Source organism: Melanerpes formicivorus, unplaced genomic scaffold (genome assembly GCF_026170545.1).
Source record: "Melanerpes formicivorus ecotype bairdi unplaced genomic scaffold, bMelFor1.0.p_v2 SCAF_91, whole genome shotgun sequence".
NCBI classification, from domain to species: domain Eukaryota; kingdom Metazoa; phylum Chordata; class Aves; order Piciformes; family Picidae; genus Melanerpes; species Melanerpes formicivorus.
The window spans coordinates 1478048-1501174 of record NW_027142443.1 but is presented as its reverse complement, the minus strand read 5'-3'; the positions used below and the strand labels follow the sequence as shown (position 1 = coordinate 1501174).

The 23127-nt window shown below is 55.7% G+C and overlaps 1 protein-coding gene across 6 annotated transcripts in view; it reads left to right on the top strand.

Annotated features, from left to right (window-relative positions):
* NRG2 (neuregulin 2) overlaps positions 1-23127 on the top strand; it is a 228914-nt gene that overhangs the window by 181463 nt on the left and 24324 nt on the right. For 3 of the 6 annotated variants that reach the window (XM_068165701.1, XM_068165698.1, XM_068165696.1), the window contains 2 exons: positions 11517-11637; positions 21885-21943. In XM_068165701.1, the coding sequence (XP_068021802.1) occupies positions 11517-11637; positions 21885-21943 (180 nt within the window). Of the gene's footprint in view, positions 1-11516; positions 11638-18316; positions 18431-21531; positions 21609-21884; positions 21944-23127 lie in introns of all 6 variants that reach the window. The other 3 variants (XM_068165697.1, XM_068165699.1, XM_068165700.1) reach the window with 2 other exon arrangements.

Genomic DNA, 23127 nt, shown 5'->3' with positions numbered 1-23127 from the left:
CCCTGGGCAGCCTCTTCCAGTATCTGAGAGCCCTTCCAGGGCAGAAAGATTTCCTGAGCTCCAGCCTCAGCCTCCCTTGGGGCAGCTTGGAACCATTCCCTCTGCTCCTGCCCCTTGCCACCAAGGAGCAGAGGCTGCCCCCTCCTCACTCCAACCTCCCTTCAGGGAGCTGCAGAGAGCAAGGAGCTCTCCCTCAGCCTCCTCTTCTCCAGCCTGAACACCCCCAGCCCCCTCAGCCCCTGCTCATAGCCCAGGGGCTCCAGGTCCTTCTCTAGCCTGGCTGCCCTGCTCTGGACAGGCTCCAGCCCCTCAATGTCCTTCCTGCAGGGAGGGCCCAGAGCTGAGCACAGCACTCCAGGTGTGGCCTCCCCAGTGCTGAGCACAGGGGGATGGTCACCTCCTGTCCCTGCTGCCCACCCTGCTTCTGACCCAACACAGGATGCCATTGGCTTTCTTGGCCCCCTGGGCACTGCTGGCTCCTGGTCAGTGACTGCCAGCTACCACCCCCAGGTCCCTGTTCTTGTTGCAGCTTTCCAACCACACATCCCCAAGTCTGCAGCTTCCCATGGGGTTGTTGTGACCCAGGTGCAGGATCTGTCCCTTGGCCTTGCTGATCTTCACCCAGTGAGCCTTGGCACATTGATAGATGCATGCAAAGATTTGTTGGAGATGTCCCTGTGCACTGCAGGGAGGTTGAAGAAGATGACCCTCAGGGATCTCTTCCAACCCATCACATTTTCTGACTCTGTCGTGGTGACACTGAAGGCAGGGACAGTGTGGAGTGAAGTGCAGGGTGGCAGCTGATGTGCCATGGCAGAATTGGGGCTGGGAGCCCAGCACTCAGAGCAGGAGAGCTGCTCTCTCTGACTCCATCCTGTGGCCCTGGCAAGTTGCTTTACTCCTTGGCCTTCAGCTGTGCTGCCTGTTCCTGCTGGCTCTGGCCCTGCAGAACCTCTTCATACCCCTCCCTCACAGTGTCAGCTTGCCTCTGCTACAGCTGGTGCTGAGACTTTGGGCAGAGAAGACGCTGCAGTAGTAGAAGCTGCTTTGTAGGCACCTTGTGGTAGAGAACAGCCTCAGAAGGCTGCACAGATCCAGCCTGGAGGAGCAACTACAACCTTGGCAGGACTTTTAAATGTCCCTTCCCCCAAGCCATTCCATGGTTCTATGAGGAGGGCAGTGGTGGTGCCCCTGGACTGGGGACTGCTGAGGCTGCAGCTCAAATCCTGGGTTCAGTTCTGGGCCTCTCACAGCAAGAAGGACATTGAGGAGCAGGGCCAGAGAAGGGCAACAAAGGTGGGGAAGGGTCTGGAGAAGAGGGCTGGGGAGGAACAGCTGAGGGAGCTGGGGGTGTTCAGTGTGGAAAAGAAGAGGCTGAGAGAGACCTCATTGCTCTCTGCAGCTCCCTGAGAGGAGGCTGCAGTGAGCTGGGGGTTGGGCTCTCTTCTGAATCTCAGGTGATAGGAGGAGAGGAAATGTCCTGAAATTGTGCCAGGGGAGGCTCAGGTAGGAGAGGAGGAAAAATGTCTTTGCTGCCAGAGTGGTCAGGGACTGGCACAGGCTGCCCAGGGAGGTGGTGGAGTCCCCATGCCTGGAGGTGTTCAGGAACCCTGTGGCCATGGCACCTGGGGCCATGGTTTGGTGGCCATGGTGTGATTGGGTTGCTGGTTGGACTGGATGAGCTCAGAGGCCTTTTCCAACCCAAAGGATTCTCTGATTCTGTGATTCTCTCTCCTGGCCTATGAAAACAGACCTCCCCTTGTTGCTCAGGAGCCTTTAAAGCTGCTCCTCCGTGGAAGGTCTGAGCAGTGCCGATGGGAGGTGCAGGGAGTGATGCCCCTGTGTGCTGAACAGCAGTACCTGATGCTCTGAGATCAGCGTCCTGCAGTCCTGGGGTGAGCTTCCAGTCTGCAGCTCTCAATCCTCATGACCCTCTCAGGAGCTGCTGCCACAACTGCAGCAGGTTCCCTGCCAGTACAGTGCAAGGGCAGATGTGGGGCCAGCTGCAGTGAGCAAATACAGCAGCAGCAGAGCTGCTGGGAGCTCCACAGACCCCTGCCTGCCTCCAGGCAAGCCCCAGTCTGCTTTTCTGCAGAGGTGGCAGCCGTGAGCATCCAGGCTTGGTCTGGCTTTGTGAGGAGCGGGGTCTCAGGGAGCTGCCGCGAGGAGGCTGGTGAAGAGCAGCAGCCCAGGAGCCTTCATCAGCGCCGCGGCCCCGGCACAGCCTGGCCAGACGGCCCCTCCTGAGAGGCAGCTGGATGAACTCTGCCGAGAGGAGCCTCAGGCACTCTGTGTTTTGTCAGAGGCTACAGGAGGCATACACAGAGCAGGCTGTCTGTGTACACTGTCAGCAGCTGAGCTCATCTGTCTGCCCAGACGTCCAAACACTGAGAGAACCAAGGGGCTGCACTCGGCCAACCCAACAGCCACAGTCACTTACGCAGGCAAAAAAGGCAGCAGCCCAGCCCTCGCTGTCTGCCTGCTCTCCTGGACAGCAGCTGGAGTATGTGAAACATTAGCCCTCACTTCTGGGCCAGGCTGCATGAATTAACTCTTTGCAGGGCAGGGACGTGGGCAGAGCTCTGAGCAGCGGCTGGGGAGCTGCTGCGGAGCGTGGCTGAGGCACGTGGCAGAGTTGTGTCAGATCCCTCACAGTCATTAATGGCCTTCCTGAGGGGTGGCTTGCACCAGAGGAAGTCCAGCTGGCAGTGCCAGTGCCCCTGGCTCTGCTGCCTGTTGCCCTGTCATTGATGTCAGTCCTGCATCTCCCAGGCATGCGCTGCCAGACAGGCACTTGGATGGCTGCTGTGCTCTGAAGATCTCCTGCTCCTGCTGGGCTGTCCTAACTGACTGGGACAGCAACAGGGAAACCTGGCTGCAGAGCCTCCACAGCACTGCCTTCCCCGTCCTCACCTCCCTCTTCCATTTTGCTTGGTCCTTAGCCTAAGGCTACTCTTAGCACTTAGGCAATGTACCCTTGTGGCCCAGAAGGCCAATGCCATCTTGGGGTAGATTAGAAGGGCTGAGGTTAGTAGGTCAGAGAGGTTCTCCTGCCCTGGTGAGGCCACATCTCACAGAATCACAGAACCAGCCAGGCTGGATGGGACCTCCAAGATCACCAGTCCAACTGATTACCCAACCCTAACTCATCAACCGGACCATGGCACTGAGTGCCTCATCCAGGCTCATCTTGAACACCTCCAGGGATGCCAACCCCACCCCCTCCCAGGGCAGCCCATCCCAAAGGGCAATCTCTCTGTCTGTGGAGAGCTTCTCTCTTAGATCAAGCCTAAACTGCCCCCTGGCACAGCTTGAGACTGTGTCCTCTTGTTCTGGTGCTGGTTGCCTGGGAAAAGAGACCAACCCCCACCTGGCTACAACCTCCCTTCAGGTAGTTGTAGACAGCAATAAGCTCTCCCCTGAGCCTCCTCTTCTCCAGGCTAAGCAACCCCAGCTCCCTCAGCCTCTCCTCACAGGGCTGTGCTCCAAACCCCTCCCCAGCTTTGTTGCCCTTCTCTGGACACCTTCCAGCAGCTCAACATCTTTCCTAAACTGAGGGGCCCAGAACTGGACACAGGACTCGAGGTGTGGCCTAACCAGTGCTGAGCACAGGGCAGAATGGCCTCCCTGCTCCTGCTGGCCACACTGTTCCTGATGCAGGCCAGGATGCCCTTGGCCTTCTTAGCCACCTGGGCACACTGCAGGCTCATGTTCAGCCTACTATCAACCAGTACCCCCAGGTCCCTCTCTGCCTGGCTGCTCTCCAGCCACTCTGACCCCAGCCTGTAGCACTGCATGGGGTTGCCGTGGCCAATGTGTAGAACCCGGCACTTGGATGTGTTCAATCTCATTCCATTAGACTCTCCCTATCTGTCCAGCCTTGCAAGGTCCCCCTGCAGAGCTCTCCAACCCTCTAACAGATCAACTCCTGCCCCCAGCTGGGTGTCATCTGCAAACTTACTGATCTGGAATATTGTGCCCAGTTCTGGGCCCCTCAGTTCAAGAAGGACCTCAGGGAACTACTAGGAAGAGTCCAGCACAGAGCCACAAAGATGCTGAAGGGAGTGGAACATCTTCCTCATGAGGAGAGCCTGAGGGAGCTGAGGGCTCTGTAGCTTGGAGAGGAGGAGCCTGAGGGCTGCCCTCATTGCTGGGGATCAAGATGTGCAGGGTGAGTGCCCAGAGGCTGGAGCCAGGCTCTGCTCAGGGATGCCCAATGCCAGCACAAGGGGCAGTGGTGGAAGCTGAGGCAGAGGAAGTTCCATGGGAACAAGAGGAAGAATGTTTTCCCTGTGAGCGTGACAGAGCCCTGGAGCAGGCTGCCCAGAGGGGCTGCGGAGTCTCCCTCTCTGGAGGTATTGAAGACCTGCCTGGATGTGTTCCTGTGTGACCTGCTGTAGGTGACCCTGCTCTGGCAGGGGGGTTGGGCTGGATGAGCTTTGGAGGTCCCTTCCAGCCCCTAACATGCTGTGGCTCTGTGATTCTGTGACCAGCAGGAGGTCTGGCTGGCTGATGGGTGAGCTGCTCCAGGCCTCCTTCCAGCTTGCAGGAGCTCTGGCAACATCTTGCCTGTGTGTTTGCCTGTTTGTCTCAGTGGCACCTTGCTCATGCCCTTTCTTTCCTGCTGCTTGCCCAGTGCACACTCACTCTTTCCTGCTCTTAATTCATAGAACCATAGAAAAGACCTCCAAGGTCATCCCGTCCAACTGTTGACCACTATGGCCATGAAACCATGTCCCTTTGAGGTACCTGGGGAGGCAGTTGGCTACTGCACAGAGCCTCTCATCACCTTCCACTGCCACTTTCCACCCAGACTGCAGTAGGCACCCAGAACTGCTCTCATTCAGCTCTTCATTCATCTCAGCAATGTGACAGCTTTCCAAGCATGTGGATTAGATACAAAGACAGAGAATAGAATAGAATAGAATAGAATAGAATAGAATAGAATAGAATAGAATAGAATAGAATAGAATAGAATAGAATAGAATAGAATAGACCAGGTTGGAAGAGACCCTCAAGATCATCGTGTCCAACCTATCATCCACCACCCAACCAACTAACCCATGGCACCAAGCACCCCATCAAGTCCCTTCCTGAACACCTCCAGCGATGGTGACTCCACCACCTCCCTGGGCAGCCCATTCCAATGGGCAATCACTCTTTCTGTGTAGAACTTCCTCCTAACCTCCAGCCTGAACCTCCCCTGGTGCAGCCTGAGACTGTGTCCTCTTGTTCTGGTACTGGTTGCATGGCAGAAGAGACCAACCCCCACCTGGCTACGATCTCCCTTCAGGTAGCTGTAGACAGCAGTAAGGTCACCCCTGAGTCTCCTCTTCTCCAGGCTAAAGAATCCCAGCTCCCTCAGCCTCTCCTCATAGGGCTTGTGTTCCAAACGCCTCACCAGCTTTGTTGCCCTTCTCTGGACACCTTCCACCAACTCAACCTCCTTCCTAAACTGAGGGGCCCAGAACTGGACACAGTACTCGAGGTGTGGCCTAACCAGTGCAAACATTAGGAATGGACATGAGAGCAAAGCAGGGTGACAGAAATATTGTGCTGGCTGCTGCCATCTGCACAGGGATGACACAAAACCAGGCTGCAGCTCAGTCAGCCTCTTAGAAGTCACCAAAGAGACCCCACCTGGAGCACTGTGTCCAGTTCTGGAGCCCCTAGGACAGGAAGGATCTGGAGGTGCTGGAAGGTGTCCAGAGAAGGGCCACGAGGATGAGCAGAGGGCTGGAGCTGCTCTGCTCTGGAGACAGACTGAGAGAGTTGGGGTTGTGCAGGCTGGAGAGGAGAAGGCTCCAGAGTGACCTTCTTGTGGCCTTCCAGGTTCTGCAGGGGGCTATAGGAAAGCTGGGGAGGGACTTTGGAGGGTGTCATGGAGTGATAGGACTGGGGGGGTGGATCCAAGCTAGAGGAGGAGAGATTTAGATTAAACATCACCACAATGAGGGTGGTGAGAGACTGGCACAGGTTGCACAGGGAGGTGGTGGAAGACTCATCCCTGGAGATTTAGAAGGGCAGGCTGGACGTGGCTGTGAGCAACCTGCTGTAGTGTGAGGTGTCCCTGCCCATGGCAGGGGGTTGGAACTGGATGATCCTTGAGGTCACAGAATCACAGAATCATCAAGGTTGGAAGAGACCTCAAAGATCATGGAGTCCAACCTGTCACCACAGACCCTATGACTAAACCATGGCACCAAGTGCCACGTCCAATCCCCTCTGGAGCACCTCCAGGGACGGTGACTCCACCACCTCCCTGGGCAGCACATTCCAATGGCTAACAGCTCTCTCTGGGAAGAACTTTCTCCTCACCTCCAGCCTAAACTTTCCCTGGCACAGCTTGAGACTGTGTCCTCTTGTTCTGGTGCTGGGTGCCTGGGAGAAGAGACCAACCCCTTCCTGGCTACAGCCTCCCTTCAGGTCCTTCCAACCCTGACAGTTCTCTGATTCTGTGGTGCTCCAGCCAGGCAAGGAGATGCTGCCTGTGGCTGTGGAGCCAGAGGTCACACAGGGGGAACTAGGAGGGTGCTGATGATTCCTACTAATAGAAGAGGCAGGAAGGGGCAGGATAAGAAGTAAAGAGAGATCTCTGCACACTGCGTGCAGGACACTACAGCTCTTGTCACAAACCTTCTGGCTGCTAAAGCTCAGATTTGTTCAAACAGCAGCCAGGAGTCCACCAGAGGCTGTTCAGGGTGAAGACACTCATCCGGCACAGGTTGCCTCTGAGCTGCTCACCCTAGCTGACCAGAAGGAAATGATCTTTGCATGCGGATGCTGGCCACTGTCAGAGGGAAGGGAGAGCTTTGGCTGAGCAGTGCTGCTCAGTTTCTAGGCTTGGAATGGCTTCCATCCCATGACACTCTTCTCAACAGGGAACTGAGCTCTTTTGTAGTCTCTGCTCCATCTCTGCTGCTACTGGACCCTACTGGGGCAGTTCTGTGAAGCAGTTCTAAACCACTTCATGCTTCTTTGGGAGAAAAGCCATGGAACTTGAGGCAAGGGGATTGAAAAGATAAGGTGTTTCCAGGAGACCTGCTCAGGCAGGCATTGCTCTGACAGGCACAGCTCTGCTGATAGCTCTCCTGCTAGAAGTGCACCGCACACAATCATAAAGCTTACAGAGGAGCTCCAAGATCATGGAGTCCAACCTAAGTAAACCATTGTCCCAAAGTGCCATGGCCAGCTGCTGCAGTGCCATGTTCCAGAAGGAGCCCAAACACCACCCACCAAGTGCTGCAGAGAAATCAACCAGGGCCAGAACAAGCAGAGAAATGAGAGCAAGGCTCTGAGCAAAGGCTGCCAAGTCAGCCTTGCCCTCTCTGCCCAGCCCTGCCCCATGCCCATCAAGCTCAGGTGCAGAAGCAAAGGGCCAGGGCTGCACTCCTGGCTTGAGACAGCACTGCTCTTCTGGACATCTCCTTGCTCCTCCTCAGGGCTTTGCATTTAAAGAGCAGGAGGACTCCAGAGGAGTTAAGTTACTGAGATGTGAGGTTTGAGGCCAGCAAAACCATAAAGCCAGAGCTGCATCTGCAGCAGCTCACCATGGAGGTTCAGCACTGCCTCCTGCCCTGCCCCAGCCCTGTGCAGGCTTTGTAGAGCTGCTGAGCATCAGCAAGTAGGGGAAGATCAGCCAGGCCTGGGATCAGTCAGCAAGCTGTTAACTCAGGGCAGGCAGAGGGCAAGCAAAGGCTGGATGCAGCAGCCCAGCTTGCAACATCCTTTTGATACTTTGGCCTCCCAGGAAGTCCTGGTCCAGAGAATGTCCTCTTGTGTCACACAGGACCTGTGGAAACCCTGCACAGAGCAAGCACAGACTCAGAGAATCACAGAGTGGTTTGGGTTGGAAAAGGCCTCTGAGATCATCAGTTCCAACCAGCAACCCAACCCCACCATGGACACCAAACCATGGCCCCAGGTGCCATGGCCACAGGCTTCCTGAACACCTCCAGGCATGGGGACTCCACCACCTCCCTGGGCAGCCTGTGCCAGTCCCTGACCACTCTGGCAGCAAAGACATTTTTCCTCCTCTCCAACCTGAGCCTCCCCTGGCACAGTCTCAGGACATTTCCTCTCCTTCTGTCACCTGAGAGTGGAGAGCAGAGCCCAGCCCTCAGCTCACTGCAGCCTCCTCTCAGGGAGCTGCAGAGAGCAATGAGGTCTCCCTCAGCCTCCTCTTCTCCAGCCTGAACACCCCCAGCTCCCTCAGCTGCTCCTCCCCAGCCCTCTTCTCCAGACCCTTCCCCAGCTCTGTTGCCATTCTCTGGACCTGCTGCAGCCTCTTAATGTCCTTCTTGGAGTGAGGGTCCCAAGACTGAGCCCAGGATTTGAGCTGCAGCCTCACCAGTGCTGAGTAGAGGACAATCACATCCCTGTCCTGCTGCCCACACTATTCCTGATCTAGGCCAGGATGCCATTGGCCTTCTTAGCCACCTGAGCACTCTGCTGGCTCATGTGCTGGTGGCCATCAATCAGCACCCCCAGATGATGATTTTGGCTTCTAATTCCCTTTGTCTTGCCTTGCGTCCTGAATCTCCCTACAGTAGTTTGGATGTTTTCCTACTTGATGCAAGGGCTTCTTTGGTGGCTCAGCCACAAGATGGTCTGTTCTAAACCCCAGCACAGACTGCTGGGTCTCCTCTGCTCTGCACTGGCTGCCAGCTGGCCAGTGTGCCCTAGGAGAGCAGCAGCTGTGTACTACCCCAGGGCCAGCTGCACTGCCAGCCTTTGCTGCCATGCCTGGGGCAGAACTTTGGGACAATTTGCTCTGCCTGGGCTGGCTGGGAAAACACAGCCCCAGAGGCAAGAGGACAGAAATGGTTGAGCTTGAGGTTTAACAAAAGCCAAGTGCCAGGGGCTGCACCTGGGTCACAACAACCCCATGGGGAGCTGCAGACTTGGGGATGTGTGGTTGGAAAGCTGCAACAAGAACAGGGACCTGGGGGTGGTGGCTGGCAGTCACTCACCAGGAGCCAGCAGTGCCCAGGGGCCAAGAAAGCCAATGGCATCCTGTGTTGGGTCAGAAGCAGGGTGGGCAGCAGGGACAGGAGGTGACCATCCCCCTGTGCTCAGCACTGGGGAGGCCACACCTGGAGTGCTGTGCTCAGCTCTGGGCCCTCCCTGCAGGAAGGACATTGAGGGGCTGGAGCCTGTCCAGAGCAGGGCAGCCAGGCTGGAGAAGGGCCTGGAGCCCCTGGGCTATGAGCAGGGGCTGAGGGGGCTGGGGGTGTTCAGGCTGGAGAAGAGGAGGCTGAGGGAGAGCTCCTTGCTCTCTGCAGCTCCCTGAAGGGAGGTTGGAGTGAGGAGGGGGCAGCCTCTGCTCCTTGGTGGCAAGGGGCAGGAGCAGAGGGAATGGTTCCAAGCTGCCCCAGGGGAGGCTGAGGCTGGAGCTCAGGAAATCTTTCTGCCCTGGAAGGGCTCTCAGACATTGGAAGAGGCTGGAGGAGTCAGCATCCCTGGGGGTGTTCCAGCAGCTGTGGGCCTGGTGCTTAGGGACATGGTTTGGTGCTGAGCCTGCAGTGCTGGGTAGAGGGTTGGAGTGGCTGAGCTTGGAGGGCTCTGCCAGCTGGCTGTGCTCTGTGATGCTGTGGTTCTGTGGCTCTATGGTTCTGTGTGCAGCCTCTCTCTGCCAGGCAGTGCAAGATGTTGGCTTCCCTATGGAAGCAGAGGACACTGAGGCTGCATTGGTTCAAGCTCTGCCTTGAGCTGTGTGCAGGTGGCACCATGGCTACCCCTGCTGCCCTCAGCCCCAGGACCAAGCTCTCGGGCCCCACGCAGTCAGAGACAGCCTCAAGAGCAGCAGTCAGAACAAGCTTGTTTGGCTGCCAAGCCTCACCCAAATGTGAGAGGCTTCAGGGAGTGCTGGAAGCCCTCCTTTGCCTGTGGTAGCCTGGCTGTGCCTGGCAGGTTCTGGGCTGGATCTGCAGCCTGAGAACAGAGCTTGGCTGTGGCGGGTGGGCTGCAGCCACAGGCAGGGGGCAAGCACCCAGGGCAGGCACCCAGGGCAGCCTCTCAGCCTGCTGCAGGGTTGGGAAGAGCACGAGGGGTGTTGGAGGAGTGGGGTGCAGCCCCTCTAGGGCAGGTTCTGGCAGGCCTTGCTGCTTCCCCCATGGTTGTGACTGGCTCTTGTCTAGGGCTCTGGCTCAGCCTTTTCTCACCAAGCCCTGTGTCAGTGAGGTGCTCAGGCTTGGGGACTGATGCCACTGAACTCCTCCATGAGGTTCCTTCATGCTCTGGTAAACAGGAAGGAGGAGGGCATCTCCTCAGAGACCTTGGATACAGGGTGGAAGGGGCTGGAATGTAGGCAGCAGCCACACTGCTGAGGTGGAACATTATTAGGGGCTAAGCAGGGTGGGTAGCTCAGGCAAGGGCCTGTCTCATGAGATGAAGCACTCAGCTATGAGCAGAAGATGCTTTTGAGTGCCCAGCCCTTCCTTCTGTCCCACAGAGGTGAGTTAGCATTCCCAGAGCTGGTTTGCTTTGGGAACCCGGGGCGGTTGCTCTAGCAAAAGGTTCTTCCCTCCCTAGAAGCCTTTGTCTTGCCCAGAGAGACTGTCTGGGCTGTGAGTTTGTCTGAGTCCTGTGCAACCTGCTGTAGGTGAACTTGGTCAGGTAGGGGGTTTGCGCTAGATGACCTCCAAAGCTCTCCTCCCACCCCCAGGGTTCTGTGCTGGTGTGATTGGGAGGCAGGAATGTCCCCACACATGACATTCTGCAGAGTGCCACCAGTATTGTCTGCAGTCTTACATGCATGGAAAGCTTTTCTCCAGAAAGACATTTGAATGTGGAACAGCCTCCATGTCCCAGGAAGCTTGAGTCATGCTGGCTGCCTCCCTCTCAGCACTGAGTGGGGCTGCCAGGCTTCTGCTGCTCCACTGCTGCTTGGTTTCTTGGGGCATGACAGAGAAGTCGCTCAGAAATAGTGGCAGGGGAGTGAGGTGGAGCTGTTCTTGCCTCCACTGGACCTGTTCTGGGAACAGTAAGGCCACTTAGGGTTTGTGCCTCTGGGAACATCTCACCTCCTTGAGATAGGGAGCAGGGAAATGCTCCCTGCGGTGGCTCTGGGTCTTGGCCAGCACCATGCTGCAGCTGAGGCCTCAGCAGCTTGCCCCACAACTGTGTGACTGCAGCACAGGTTCCTCCTGACCTCCTTCTTGTAAGGGGAGGGCGAGGAGAGGTGGGGAAGGAGCCCTTTTCCCTACAGCTTGTCAGAAAGAGGGTCCTGTGCTGTCCTGTCCTGACACGCTGCCTGCTCAGAGGAAGGCACTTCCTCAACTCCTCATGCACCTGGCCACTTCTGCTGGGAAAGGAAAGGTCCAGCCACAAGCTCGGGTCCTGGGGTGGTGCAGGTGGCTCTGAAGGCACAGGCTCAGTTTGTTGCTCTGAGTTTGGGTTTAGTTTGTCTTTGTTTGTGGTTTCACTTTGGCAAATGAAATTCACCTCAGCCAAGAGCCTTGCCCAGCAGAGGCACTAACAATCCATCCTTTCTCTGTGTTTCCCTTCCCTTGCAGTAACCACAACTCTCTCCTCCTGGTCTGGGCATGCCAGGAAGTGCAATGAGACAGCCAAGTCCTACTGTGTGAACGGGGGGGTGTGCTACTACATCGAGGGCATCAACCAACTCTCTTGCAAGTAAGTGAGTGGAGCTCTTGTGTCAGCATGGAAATCCTTTGGCTGGGGTGAGAGGAGGGGCTCTGGGCAACTGCCAGCAGAAGGGTGGCTCTGGAGTGCTCTTGGCAAGTGCAGTCTGAGCTGGGCAGGTTCAGAAAGGGAGATTAGAGGTGGGGGAGGGGTGGTAGAAAGGAGGCTTCATATTTTCTTTTATGTGTGAGTGCCACTGGTCCCTTTGCCTAACTCTTCCTCTGAGGATATCTTTGTCCTGGCTGTTTCCTTTCCCTCTTTTCTCTTTCTCCTCTGCAGCTTCAGGGAAGGTTGTGTCCCTTTCTCTCTAACTGAGCTAGGTCAAAGCCCCAGGTCCCCACTGATATGTCCTCCCGTCCAAGCAGGGAGGCTTTCCCCAGTGCACAGCCATCTCCCTTCTCTGTGGCTGGAGGGTGGACCTGCCTCTTGCCTGCCCTGTCCCATCTGATGGGCTCAGAGGTGGGTTCAGTGTGCAGCTGTTATCCACTCTGTGCCACTTCATGTTTATTTCTCCCCTTGGGATGCTAAAGCCTTTGAACCCCCCCAGGAGAAAGTTTTGCCTAAAATGGCATTTGCTGGGGAGGTTACAGTGGGGCTGAACAGCCTGAGGGGTGTGGAATGGTGTGGGAGAGCTTTCCACCTTTGGTTCAGACCTGGCACAGCCAGCAAGCACAGCAGCACCCCACAGCAGCACCCCACAGCAGCACCCCACAGCAGCACCCCACAGCTGCTCCTTCCAGCCTAGTGGGACCTGTGAAGGGAAAGCACAACCTGAGAGCCTGTGCTGGAGCTGCGGGTGCCCAAAGCTCACCTGTGCCTGCCCCGGGGCTCCTGTGGAGTCACCACCAGGTGACACCCCTGGCTCTGCATGGGCTGAGCAGAGGCACTCAGCCCCTGAGCTCGCCTGGGGATGCAGACAGCACTGTGCCCAGCCTGCAGAAGCTCAGGGCTGGCTGTTTTCTCCCTCTGTGGCCCCGAGACCGCTCCATGGAGCTGCACAGCCAAAGGTATTTGAACATCTGTGGATGCCAGCTTGGCACCACAGCCACTGTGTGCTGTGGTGCTCACGAGGCACTTCAGCTCCTCAGGCCTTGGAGGACACATCTGAGCACAGCCATCACCCCTCCTGGAAGGGCTGTGAGCTGGACTACCCTTAGCATAACTCCTCCCTTCTCCCAGCACTCCTTTGGTTGGGCAGAACAGCAGAGACCCCATGGAAGTGCCTGCTGCTGAGCTCCAGGGCTCTCACTTCCTAGGGCAGGATCAGCTGTGGTGGGAAGGCCATAGGATGAACAGCAGCTTCCTGTGCTGCCTTCAGGCATGAGAAGAGCTGAGCAGGACTGCAGCCAGGTGCTGGGGGCCTCCACATTTCCCTTGTGCATGAAGTGAGAGCAGCCCTTGCACCCCACAGAACTGTGCTTCAGGGTACCGCCGGCTTCTTGGTGGCACTGTAAATTCATCTTGCCAGTGTTCCCCATAGGAAACATGGGGGAAGGCAATGACTCGAGGTCACAGCCTCTGTCCTGGCAGCCCCAGCAGCTCCAATCTTTCCCTGCTGGGGAGCCCTCCACCCTCGAAGCCTGGAGGAATCTCTGAATTAATATCCCTGTCTGTAAGCAATGTGGTGGTGCAAAAATCAGAGACCCCAAGGCTGTTTCTTTTGGGAAGAACTGGAAGAACTTGAACTCAGACCAAGCTTTTTGAAGGTGGATCCATGCTAATGGCAGCAAGAGCTCTCTGAACTCCTGCCAGAGGCAGCTGTAACGGTGAGGCTCCAGTTCTGATGCAGGACACAGCCCAGCAGTTGGCAAGTGCCTTCAGCAGACAGATCTAACAGAGGAGTTGCAGCCCTGCAAGAGACAGCCTCCCTTCAAGCTAGGCTGCTCTGATAGCTGCTGAACAGAGGGGAGGCTCAGTGATGCCTTCCATTAAGATTTTCTGAGCTGCAGGAAGCAGACCTCATTATTTCAGAGCATTTGAAAGCCTTCAGCCCTGACTTGCAGAATGATTTCATTTGCTGATGAGTCCCAAGGTACCAATTGCTCAGCCCAGGTGGGAATTAAATGGGTGTGTATGGAAGGGCAGCAAAAGGAAGTGCTTTGAAGGTCTGCACTGCCCAGAACCCCAGGCAGAACCCCAGGAGCCTTCCACACAGCACCCCTGATGTTACTGCTGGAGGAGATCCCTGGGTGTCCACTCCCCTGGGGTGTTTCTATCAGGAAATCAAAGACTGGAGAGAAGGAATACCAGCTTTTGGAGCGGTGTGGCTTTACTGAGGAATACAGAAGCATCTGAAATTGTATTTCCCATCCAATGGCCTGCCCAGTCCCATGGCTGACTCCTGGGGAGGGCTGGTAGTGGCTGAACCCACCACAGATTTGCCTACCTGCAAACCAGCCCATCACCTTCCACAGCTTCCTCACTGCATCAAGACAGGAGATCTGCTGCTGTGATCTGTGACACCATGGCACCAGCTTGGAGGACAAACTAGAGGAGGCAAAAATGCAGGCTTTGACATGCATGTCTGAACTCTGTAACATGGAAGCCAGCCTTGGGCCTCCAACCGCTCCGTGCCATGGTGAAGACCTGTGGTCCTTCAGCACACAACCTCTTGGAGTTCAAACAAGAGCCAGGAGGAGCAGTGTCTGGGTGCTGTTCCCACTTTGCTGTTCTGATTAGAGTCAGCAAGGCCTTGGGAGGCCTTCTGGCACTGTGTATCAGCTTCCAGTTCTCCTTCCCTGAGTGCTGAGGAGCACCACAGCAGCCCTGCGATGTTCCCAAGCACCACAGCACCAATGTGATGTCCCCAAGCACAACAGCCCTGTGATGTGCTGGTCCCAGCCTTTCCAACTGTCAGAAAGCAGCAGTTCAGTGTCCATGTTCCCTCCCTGCCACTGCCCTGTCACCAGCCTCCTGCAGTGGGTGTCATTGTTTGCAGCTGTCCACAAGCAGAGGAGGTCCTTCCTTGCAGACCTTCCCCTGTCACTCTGGAACAAAAGGAGCAGATGGATTCTCTTCTCCTGAAGTGGCTCCTGCTTGATCTGTTACAGACACTTCCTAAACTGGCAGCTGGCCTTTTTTTTCAGCAGTTTTCCTCAGGTTTCCCAGAAATGGTTGCCTCCTGACTTTTAAGTTCTGAGGCACAACGATTTGACTGCAAACCTGCCTCCTCCATCCCTTTTCAATACACTTCAGCTAGATCTTGGACCAAGGAAAAACCCAGAACTGACTTGAAGCTGCTCCAGAAAGTGTCTTGTTTGGCTTGTGTGCTGGCAGGGTTTTGCCCTCGCTGTGAATTAAATTCTCCACGTGCTAGTGGCAAAGGAGACCTGACCAGGAGCCAATCCATGCAGCTCTGCACACTCTACAAAGGGACCACCTGGAAATTGGATGGCTGAGCAGGAGCCTGATGTGCCTCAGTCACTGCAAATGTTCAGCATAAACCCAGGAAATGCCTGAGCTACACACAGAGGACTGACTCAGTTTTTTGTGCCCAGCTGAGCGTGGCTCTTGGGAGGGTTAGCAGCCTCTGATCTTGGCTTTGCCCCAGTCAGGCTCTTGGCACTACTTAGAGCAGTTTGGGGCTGTTCTGATCTTCCATTGCTGGGTGCCATGCCCCATGGGCTTCTGCTGGTGTGAGCTTGAGAGCAAAAATCCTCTTCTTCTGAGTTAGGTCTTGGTTCATGTTACCTCCAGTTGGGGGCTTCCCAGCCAAAGAAAAAAATAAATCTAAGTCTCATCTCTGCTCACTTGGGAGTGCTTCTTGCCTCTGTTGTGTACTTGATGTAGTCCAAGTGTGATGCTTTGGGCCAGGTTCTTCCTGAAGCGCATGGGCTCAGAAGACCTGAAGAGCTCTACAGAGCAACACCCCCAGCATGTTGGACCTGTGCTTACAAGAGTCAGGCTGAAGAATTTGCAGATGCTGACAGATGAACAGACTCTGGGTGTGGGCTGACAGTGTTGTGGGAGTGAGGACAGAGGCCTGGAGGACCTCAGACAGAAAGTGAGAGTGAAGGAGGGGACAAAACCCAAAACAAAGGAGAAAAGCTGAACCCATTTTGAAGCCAGCTGAAGTATACAGAACACCAACTTACAACCTGACACCTTGAGTGCCTGGGAGCCTGTCTGCCTCCTCCATGGATGTTGTTCCCTGCAGTTTTTCCCAGGAAAGGGGGAAGGTCCTTCTGGAGGCCACACTGCAGCTGCCCTCTGCTCTTCCAGAGCAGCAGTCAAAGAGGTCAGTGTCAGGCTGGTGCTGCACGGCCACATCCCTCCCTGCAGCACAGCTTGGCTCAGCTGTCCTGTGGTGCCAGCAGCTAACCCATCCCTCTCCTGGGCTCTGCTGGGCTGGTCAGCAGGAGCTGCACATCACACAGGCACGGGGATGTCACTGCCATGGCTATGTGAGCACTGCTGGGGGAGGTGTTGCAATGTCCTCAGAAACGAAGAGCCAGCAGGTGTGAGCCAGGGTGAAAACCTCCACAGCCTGCTGCAGCTCTCCTGAACCAGCCAGGACTCATCCTTTGGGGGCTGCATGCTCTTTGTTTTGGGGAATGAGGTCAGGTTCCAGTGCCTGTACATCCTGTTCAGTGGGGCCACTTGTAGCAGACCCTTGAGAGCCACCAGAGTGGAAGCTCAGAGAGCTCAGAAGCTCAGAGTGGAGGCTCAGAGAAGACAATGGCACAGACCCTCCTGAGCCCCAACAGCCCAGCTGGGGCTCTGCTGCTGTCTTTACTGACCCCAGAAGTGGTTGGCCCTGCGGTTAGGACTCGACTCTACAGCAAACATGCCCTGATTAGCTGCTCTGGATAAGGCCTCTGCATTTGTTCTGGTTGCTTTCTTTTCTTCCCACCAGTGGTCTGGTGGAGCCCAGGCTTTTGTGATCACCCGGGGCAGTGACAGAACTCTTTTCTTTCCCATCCCTTTGCACCAATAAGCAACGTGGCTGAACATGTCTCCATTTGCTTTCCTCAGTGCATTGTGTCCTTCTGCTCCAGCTTCTCCTTCCCCTGCCCCTCTGAAGCAGCTGCTCCTCCACCTCCCCCTGCACCACGCAGCTCCTCAGGAAAGCTGCCCAATTTGGCAAACTTTAATTAAGATCTGAGGGAGCAAAGGAGCTCTGCCAGCTCTGGCAAGATTTAGATCAACAGCTGGGCAGAAAGAGCTCTTTGCTTCCAGCAGAAACATGATGATAATTATGTCATTAATTAGTAATGATTAGCAATGATTATGGCTCTGCCCTGATGCAGGGCAAAAGGTCAAAGATTCTCCATTCTCATGAAGGAGTTCCCCTCCAACAACACTAAAAGGGATCAGCCAAACCATTCTGGTTTGTGCTTCCTGAGATGCTTTATTTGGTGACCATCTCACTGCATTATATTCTTTTTTTTCCCCCTTTCACCATGTAAATATTTCATTACCATTCACCCTGGACCCAAGAGCAAAACTTTGGGGGTATTTGTGAAATGGGGTTAAAAAAAAGATAAAAGAAAGAAAAGTGTTAAGGAATCCCTCAAAACTGAGAGGTCTGGAAGGTTTTCCAGCAACCACAGAATCTGGAGAGAAGAATCTCTGACCAGTTTTGGTCAATGGCATCTGCAAGCAGCAGGTTTCCAGGTGTTCCAGGGTTGTTTTTTTTCCTTCTCGTACAGGTGGTTAGGAATAGAGGGATGGAGGTAAGCAAGGGCAGCCGTGGGGCTTCTCCACACAGCCTAGAGAGGGGACGAGGTGTTGGCTGCAAGAGGCTGATGTAGCTTTGTGCTCCCCCAAGACCATTCCTACAGCCCCCCCAGACACAGCCTTGTCTGCTTCCCTTGACCTTTGAGGAGAGTTGTCTTGGGGCTCTGTGACAGCAGCGAGTGGAGCACCAAGCCCCAGGCCACCTGTAGTCCCTGCAGGAGCTTTCCAAAGGAAGAGAGACTCTGTTCTGCTGGGCTGGCCACCCAAACCCTCTCAACTAGGCTGAAGGGAGTGCAGGAGAAGAACACTGTGATCAAAGACAATCTCGTGGCTCTTGACCTTAATGAGCCTTAACTTTGAGGTGCATCCCTCAGGCCATGTGCTTGGCCACTGAAGCAGAGCTGCCCAGAAGCCCTTACCAAGGCAGCAGATTCTTCATGCAGACTGGATGGATGCTTCCCATTGCTCTTCCTGCCCAGACTGGGGACTCCTGTGGCATGCACACTGGCAATACCTTTCCTAGAAGTCCTATCTGCAGCCACAGATCACCTTCAGCAGCCTAGCAGTATGAGACAGCTAAAGAGAAAGGAACTGTCAGCCCTGAAAGCTTCCAAAGGGCTCTGTCACTGCTGCTGCCAGTGTGAGGGACGCAGAGCCAGGGGCAGCCCAGCAGCAGGGTGGTGGCAGCCTGTGTGCTAGCTTGGAGGTGACAGAAGGTGCTCATGTTCATGAGGACCTCTTTTCTCTCCCTGTTATCAGTGCTGACGCAGCAGTGACTGGAGATGAAAAGCCTGAGCTGTCCTAGATACAGGGAAGACAGTCAGCTGCTGCCTGCTGTGTGGAGAGCTCCTCTGCCACCCACACCAGGCTGACTGCAGAGATCTGAGGATGGTCTGTGCAGTAGCTGCCATGGCATCAAAGCTTCTTTCACACTTTCCTCTTTGCCTTTTCACTTCTTCTCTTTCTCTGGCTGTTTGTCTCCTTCCACCAGTTCCCAGGTAACTTTGAGTTATTCCATTATGGCCTGCATCTTCAGCCACCCTGAAGTGCCCACCTTGGCTGAGCTCTTGTGGACATACCCCTGGGATGGTTTGAGCTCCCTGAGGTGGGTAGGACATCTGCTTCATTGCTTCATTCCCTTGAGGCCCTTTGGTGTGCTCACAACACAGCTGACATCCCAGATCCCAGACAAATGGGCAGCACATTGCAAGCTAAACTAGATACCCCTGAAGACTCTGCGAATAAGTACACTCTGCCAGTGTGGATGGATAAACCTCAAACAGGACTGAGAAGACTGTTCTGGAAGCCTTGTTCAGCCCCCAGTGCCATCCCTCACAGCTTTCTCCCAATCCATGCTTCCCTAGGGCTGTCCTTGTGGGCTGTCAGCACCCAGTTGCCTCAGGTTTGTGCTCTTTGGCTGCCAACAGCACATCTTCACTTCCCAGCTTCACCTTCCTCTGCTTCATCACAGGGGAGGTCACTTGGGCTGGGGTTTGCTGGGGAGCTGGCTGGGCTCCTTGGTATGGACAGACCTGTGCTCAAAGATGAACATCCAAGAATGAGAGAAAGGAGGAACCTTTCAAAAACATTTGCCTGACCAGGGAGTCAGGTTTCCAGTGTCAAGTGTGCAGCTTGTGCACTGACAAACTCAAGGCCCTGAGCAGGGAGTGCAGCGAAGCCCTGAAGGTCTCCCCAGGTGGTCTGGTGATGCACAAACAGCCCAACACACTCCTGCACAGAGCTGTTAACACAGGTCTCTGAAACCAGACACTGTGGAGCACAGAAGACAGGCTTGGTGAGAGGCAGGGAGGGTGCCCCAGCTCTGCTGCTTGGGGCAGACCTACCAAAACTGCAGTGAAACCCAGCAAGCAACCCAGGTAGTTGTGCAAGGCCTTCCGAGGCTTTCCTCTATGAGAGGGACAGGAGGTGCCCTGCCTTGGAGAGCTGGGAGATGCCTTATTTAGGGGAGTGATGACAGGGCTGAAGCTGTGGGGGCATCAGCTGGAATGGAAAGCTTGTGCAGCCTTTTATTGGCTGTGTGTTCTCCTTGGATCCTGCTGGATCTGCAGGTCCCCTGTAGGCATCCAGCACCTATCGCTGAGGCTCAGGCTCCCTCTGTAGCCCCTGCAGGCTGTCACACAGGAGCTGTGACAGGGGCCAGCAAAAGCCTCCACGTGCCAGTGGAATGCTCCTGAAGATCTCCATGCAGGGGTTTGACATCTGTGCACTGGGCAAATGGAACCAGCCACCTCCACTTCCACGGCTGGGAGAGCTTTACTCTGTGTCCTGCCTTGTGCCCAGCCACCTGGTGCCTCCTCAAGTCCTTTCCCAGATCATTAGCTCCCACCTAGAGAGGAGCCTTCCAGCTCAGAGAAGTCTGTTTCCTTGCAGGCCTCACAGATGGGCTGGTGTGACCTTGGTCTGCACAGATGATGTGGCTGCTGAAAGCTCCCTTACAGTTCATGGTGCCCACCTGCTGAGATCAGTGGATGCCCACAGTGAGGGAGAACCATCCAAACCCAGGGCTTCTGGTCATAATGAACTGGGGGGACTTCTCTAATTGCCACCTGTTCCTCCCAAGGGAATGAAACCCTTGCTGAAATCTCCCTGTTTGTTCCCATCAGCAAGGAGAGGGAAGCAGGAATTCCTCTCTCTTCTTGACTCTGCTTGCCACTGGATCTGTAATGTGCCATCTGAACACAAACCTGACAAGAAGCACAAATGCTGCCCCAGCACACAACTGAGTTGCCAACCATCAAACCCTCCCTTCCTCATCCCCTCTGCTGTGCCACGGCCCCTGAGCAGGCTGAGCACACCTTTGGAAGGCACCAGAGGGCAGATATGCACTGCCCATGGGGGCTGGCAGTGAGGGCATGGCACCTGGGCATGGGCATGGCCCAGGGCCTGCATCACCCCACCACATGCACAGGCTGGGACAAATCACCTGCACTGTGCCCAGCCTGCTCTGGCTGCTTGCTGTCTTTCACAGGCAGATGGTGGGGAGCTAGGGCTCTGCCCCATATCCTTTTGCTAGGCTCTCTTTCAGTCCCTTCTCTGGTGACCAGCTGGGGCCTGATGAAGGCTTGAAAGGACAGTATGGTCTTGTGGGTGGCAGCTGAGAGTGAGGAAGGGCTGATGTGTGCGAGGTGCAACCCCCAGCCCCACTTTGGGGGGCTGGAGAGCAGAGGTTAAGGTGCTGACTGTCAAGAGAAAAGCCTCCTGGGGCCAGAGCAGGAAGATGCCAGCTGGGAAGGGAGGGAGCTGTGGGACAGGCAGGTAAGAGCTGAGACTTCCAAGAGAACCAGGAATAACTTTGAGGAACTGCCCAAGGAGGCCAGAAGAAAAGATGAAGTGAGGGAGAGGAATAAGAGCCTGGAGAGAAGCCTTTGACTACCCACAGCTGAGCTCCCATCACTGCCTTGGTGTGCCATGAGACACCATGCATGGCCCTGCAGCTTGCCCTGTACCCCTGCCCTGTGCTCCCCAAGCCTGGCTCAGCCTGGGAGCCGCTCAGGGCAGCTTCTTCAGGAGCTGTTGCACATGGCTGCTGGCCCTTGTCCACAGGGTGCCATCCCTGTCACTGCAGCACCATGCCAGCGCATGACTGGTGCCCTGCAAGCTGGCACAGCCCAGCTCACCATGCAGCATCAGTCCGGAGAGCCTGCGAGATGCTGGCAGCTGGGCAGCATGTGACACCCGTTCCGAGCAGCTTTCTCCTCTGTCCCCCTCTCTCTGCTCACGCAGAGGCTCTGTCCCTGCTTCCTCTGTCACCGCATCGCCTCCTCCCGGGGCACTGCTGGGCAGCAGCAGGGAGGTGCTTGGCACACACAGCCCTCACTGTCGCCTGAGCTGCTCAACGCTCTGCTACCTCTCGCCAGCCCTCTCTAGACAGCAGCTCCAAGCACAGACTCTGAAAGTAGCATCCAGCCCACCTCAGTCTCGCTGCCTGCTGGAGCTTCTAGCAGGTGAGAAGGAAGGAGGCAGGCAGAGAAGGGCAGGAGGGGTTTGAGCTGCCGCTTGAAGACCCAGGGCAAAGCCAGAGCCGGAAGGCTGCTGGCGGAGGTCCTGGTTACAGCAAAGCCAAGCTGCAAAGCGCAGAGAGAGCCTTGGGTGTACCCACTGCTCACAATGCACTTTTGATGTCTGCCCTTAGCCTGGAGAGCAGTGCCAGACATGTTCTGTGATTTCTCCCCTTTTCCCCTCCAGATGTCCAAATGGATTCTTCGGACAGAGGTGTTTGGAGAAACTGCCTTTGCGATTGTACATGCCAGACCCTAAGCAAAGTATGTGTGAAGACACAACATGCACCACACTGCTTAGCACCTGCCGGGCACCACACTGCCTAAACCCTGCCGGGCACAGCGTGGACCTAGAGTGCGCTAGGCAGGGACAGCTCTCGCTGTCAGCTTGGGGCTAGGGCTTAGGGCCGCAGGTAAGGGTGAAGGCTGAGAGCAGGTGGCCAGGAGACACAGCAGGGATCAGAAGGGGCCTCAGCTTGCTCTGTTTGGTGTCATTTTGCTATCTTGTTTCTCTCTTTCTGGTTTTCTCTCTTCCGGTAGGTGTCCAATCGAATTCACAGGAGACCGGTGTCAGCATTTCGCAATGGTCAGCTTCTCCAGTATGTCTCTTTCTACTTCTCTCTCTCCCTGGTTACCCTAGCTCTGTGTCATGTCCTTAAAGCAGGTTCTTCTGTTCTCTCAGAGCCCTCTTCCTGTCTTGTGCACTCCCAGCTTCGCTTGGCCCTAAGAGGAGCTGTGGCCATGCCCAAGAGGAGAACCTGGGCTCTCGCTCCCTGCCCGTTTGGCGCCATGGGTTCTGCTTTCCTCACTGGTTGAACTGAATGGGGCTTGCTCTTCCCATGCAAAAATGCAAACGAGACACAAGGTTCTGTGGTGTGCTGTGTGAGAACAGGCTTGTGTGCCCAGCTGTGTCTGCTGGCACCACTGCCTCAAGATGGACTGTGCTGTGCAGTGGGAGAGGTGGACGCTCCCCTGTGGCTCTCGTGGGTGGCTGCCTGAGTCCCTCTGTACCAACCCAGCAGATCACAGCGAGGGCTGCAAGGGCATTTCCCCTGAGCTAAGGCTGTGTTTCTGTCTCCAGAAGCTAATGTTCAGGTGAGGTGGCTGGAGGCTGGCGTGAAGGCAGCTCCTGGAGAGCACCCACGGGAGGGAACAGGGCACACATGCACACGTGGAGCCCCAGAGGTCACAGTGGTAGCTGCCACTGTCCTGGGGCTCCTCACGCCTCAGTGCCATGCAGAATACAGGCTAAATCCACTGTTTGGGCATCTCAGACTGTGTGCTGGCTGCAGAGACATTCTGTCTCTCCTAGGGGTTGGAGAGCCCTGCAGTGGGACTGTATCTAACTACAGGGACCAGTGGGTGTGAATACCCTAGAGTCCTTGCACTCATTGCTTCCCAGTTCTTACCTTCGCAGATTCTACAGGCTGTAGGTCTCCCAAGCTGCCTCTCTTGGCTCATTTTGTTCAGGGCAGATAATTTTTTTCTAGGTCCATATTCAAACAGTGCCCCAGTATCAGTTGGATCCTGGTCTGGGTAAAGACCTGAAGGGAGGCACAGTCACAGTGCAGGAGTCTGGGGCCGTGGTGACCCTCTGTGTGAGCCATCCTGCCTTCAGTGCTTGCCCTTTGGGCCACCACAGAGGGTAATGTTAAAGAGGCTCTTTAAGAAAGAACTACAAAAGAGGCTTTAATTAGCGGGAACCAGAGGAGAAATGTCCCCGAGATGACTCCTTGATCGCCAGTAGCCATGGCTCTGTAAGCAATCCTGCAGCTCTCACCCT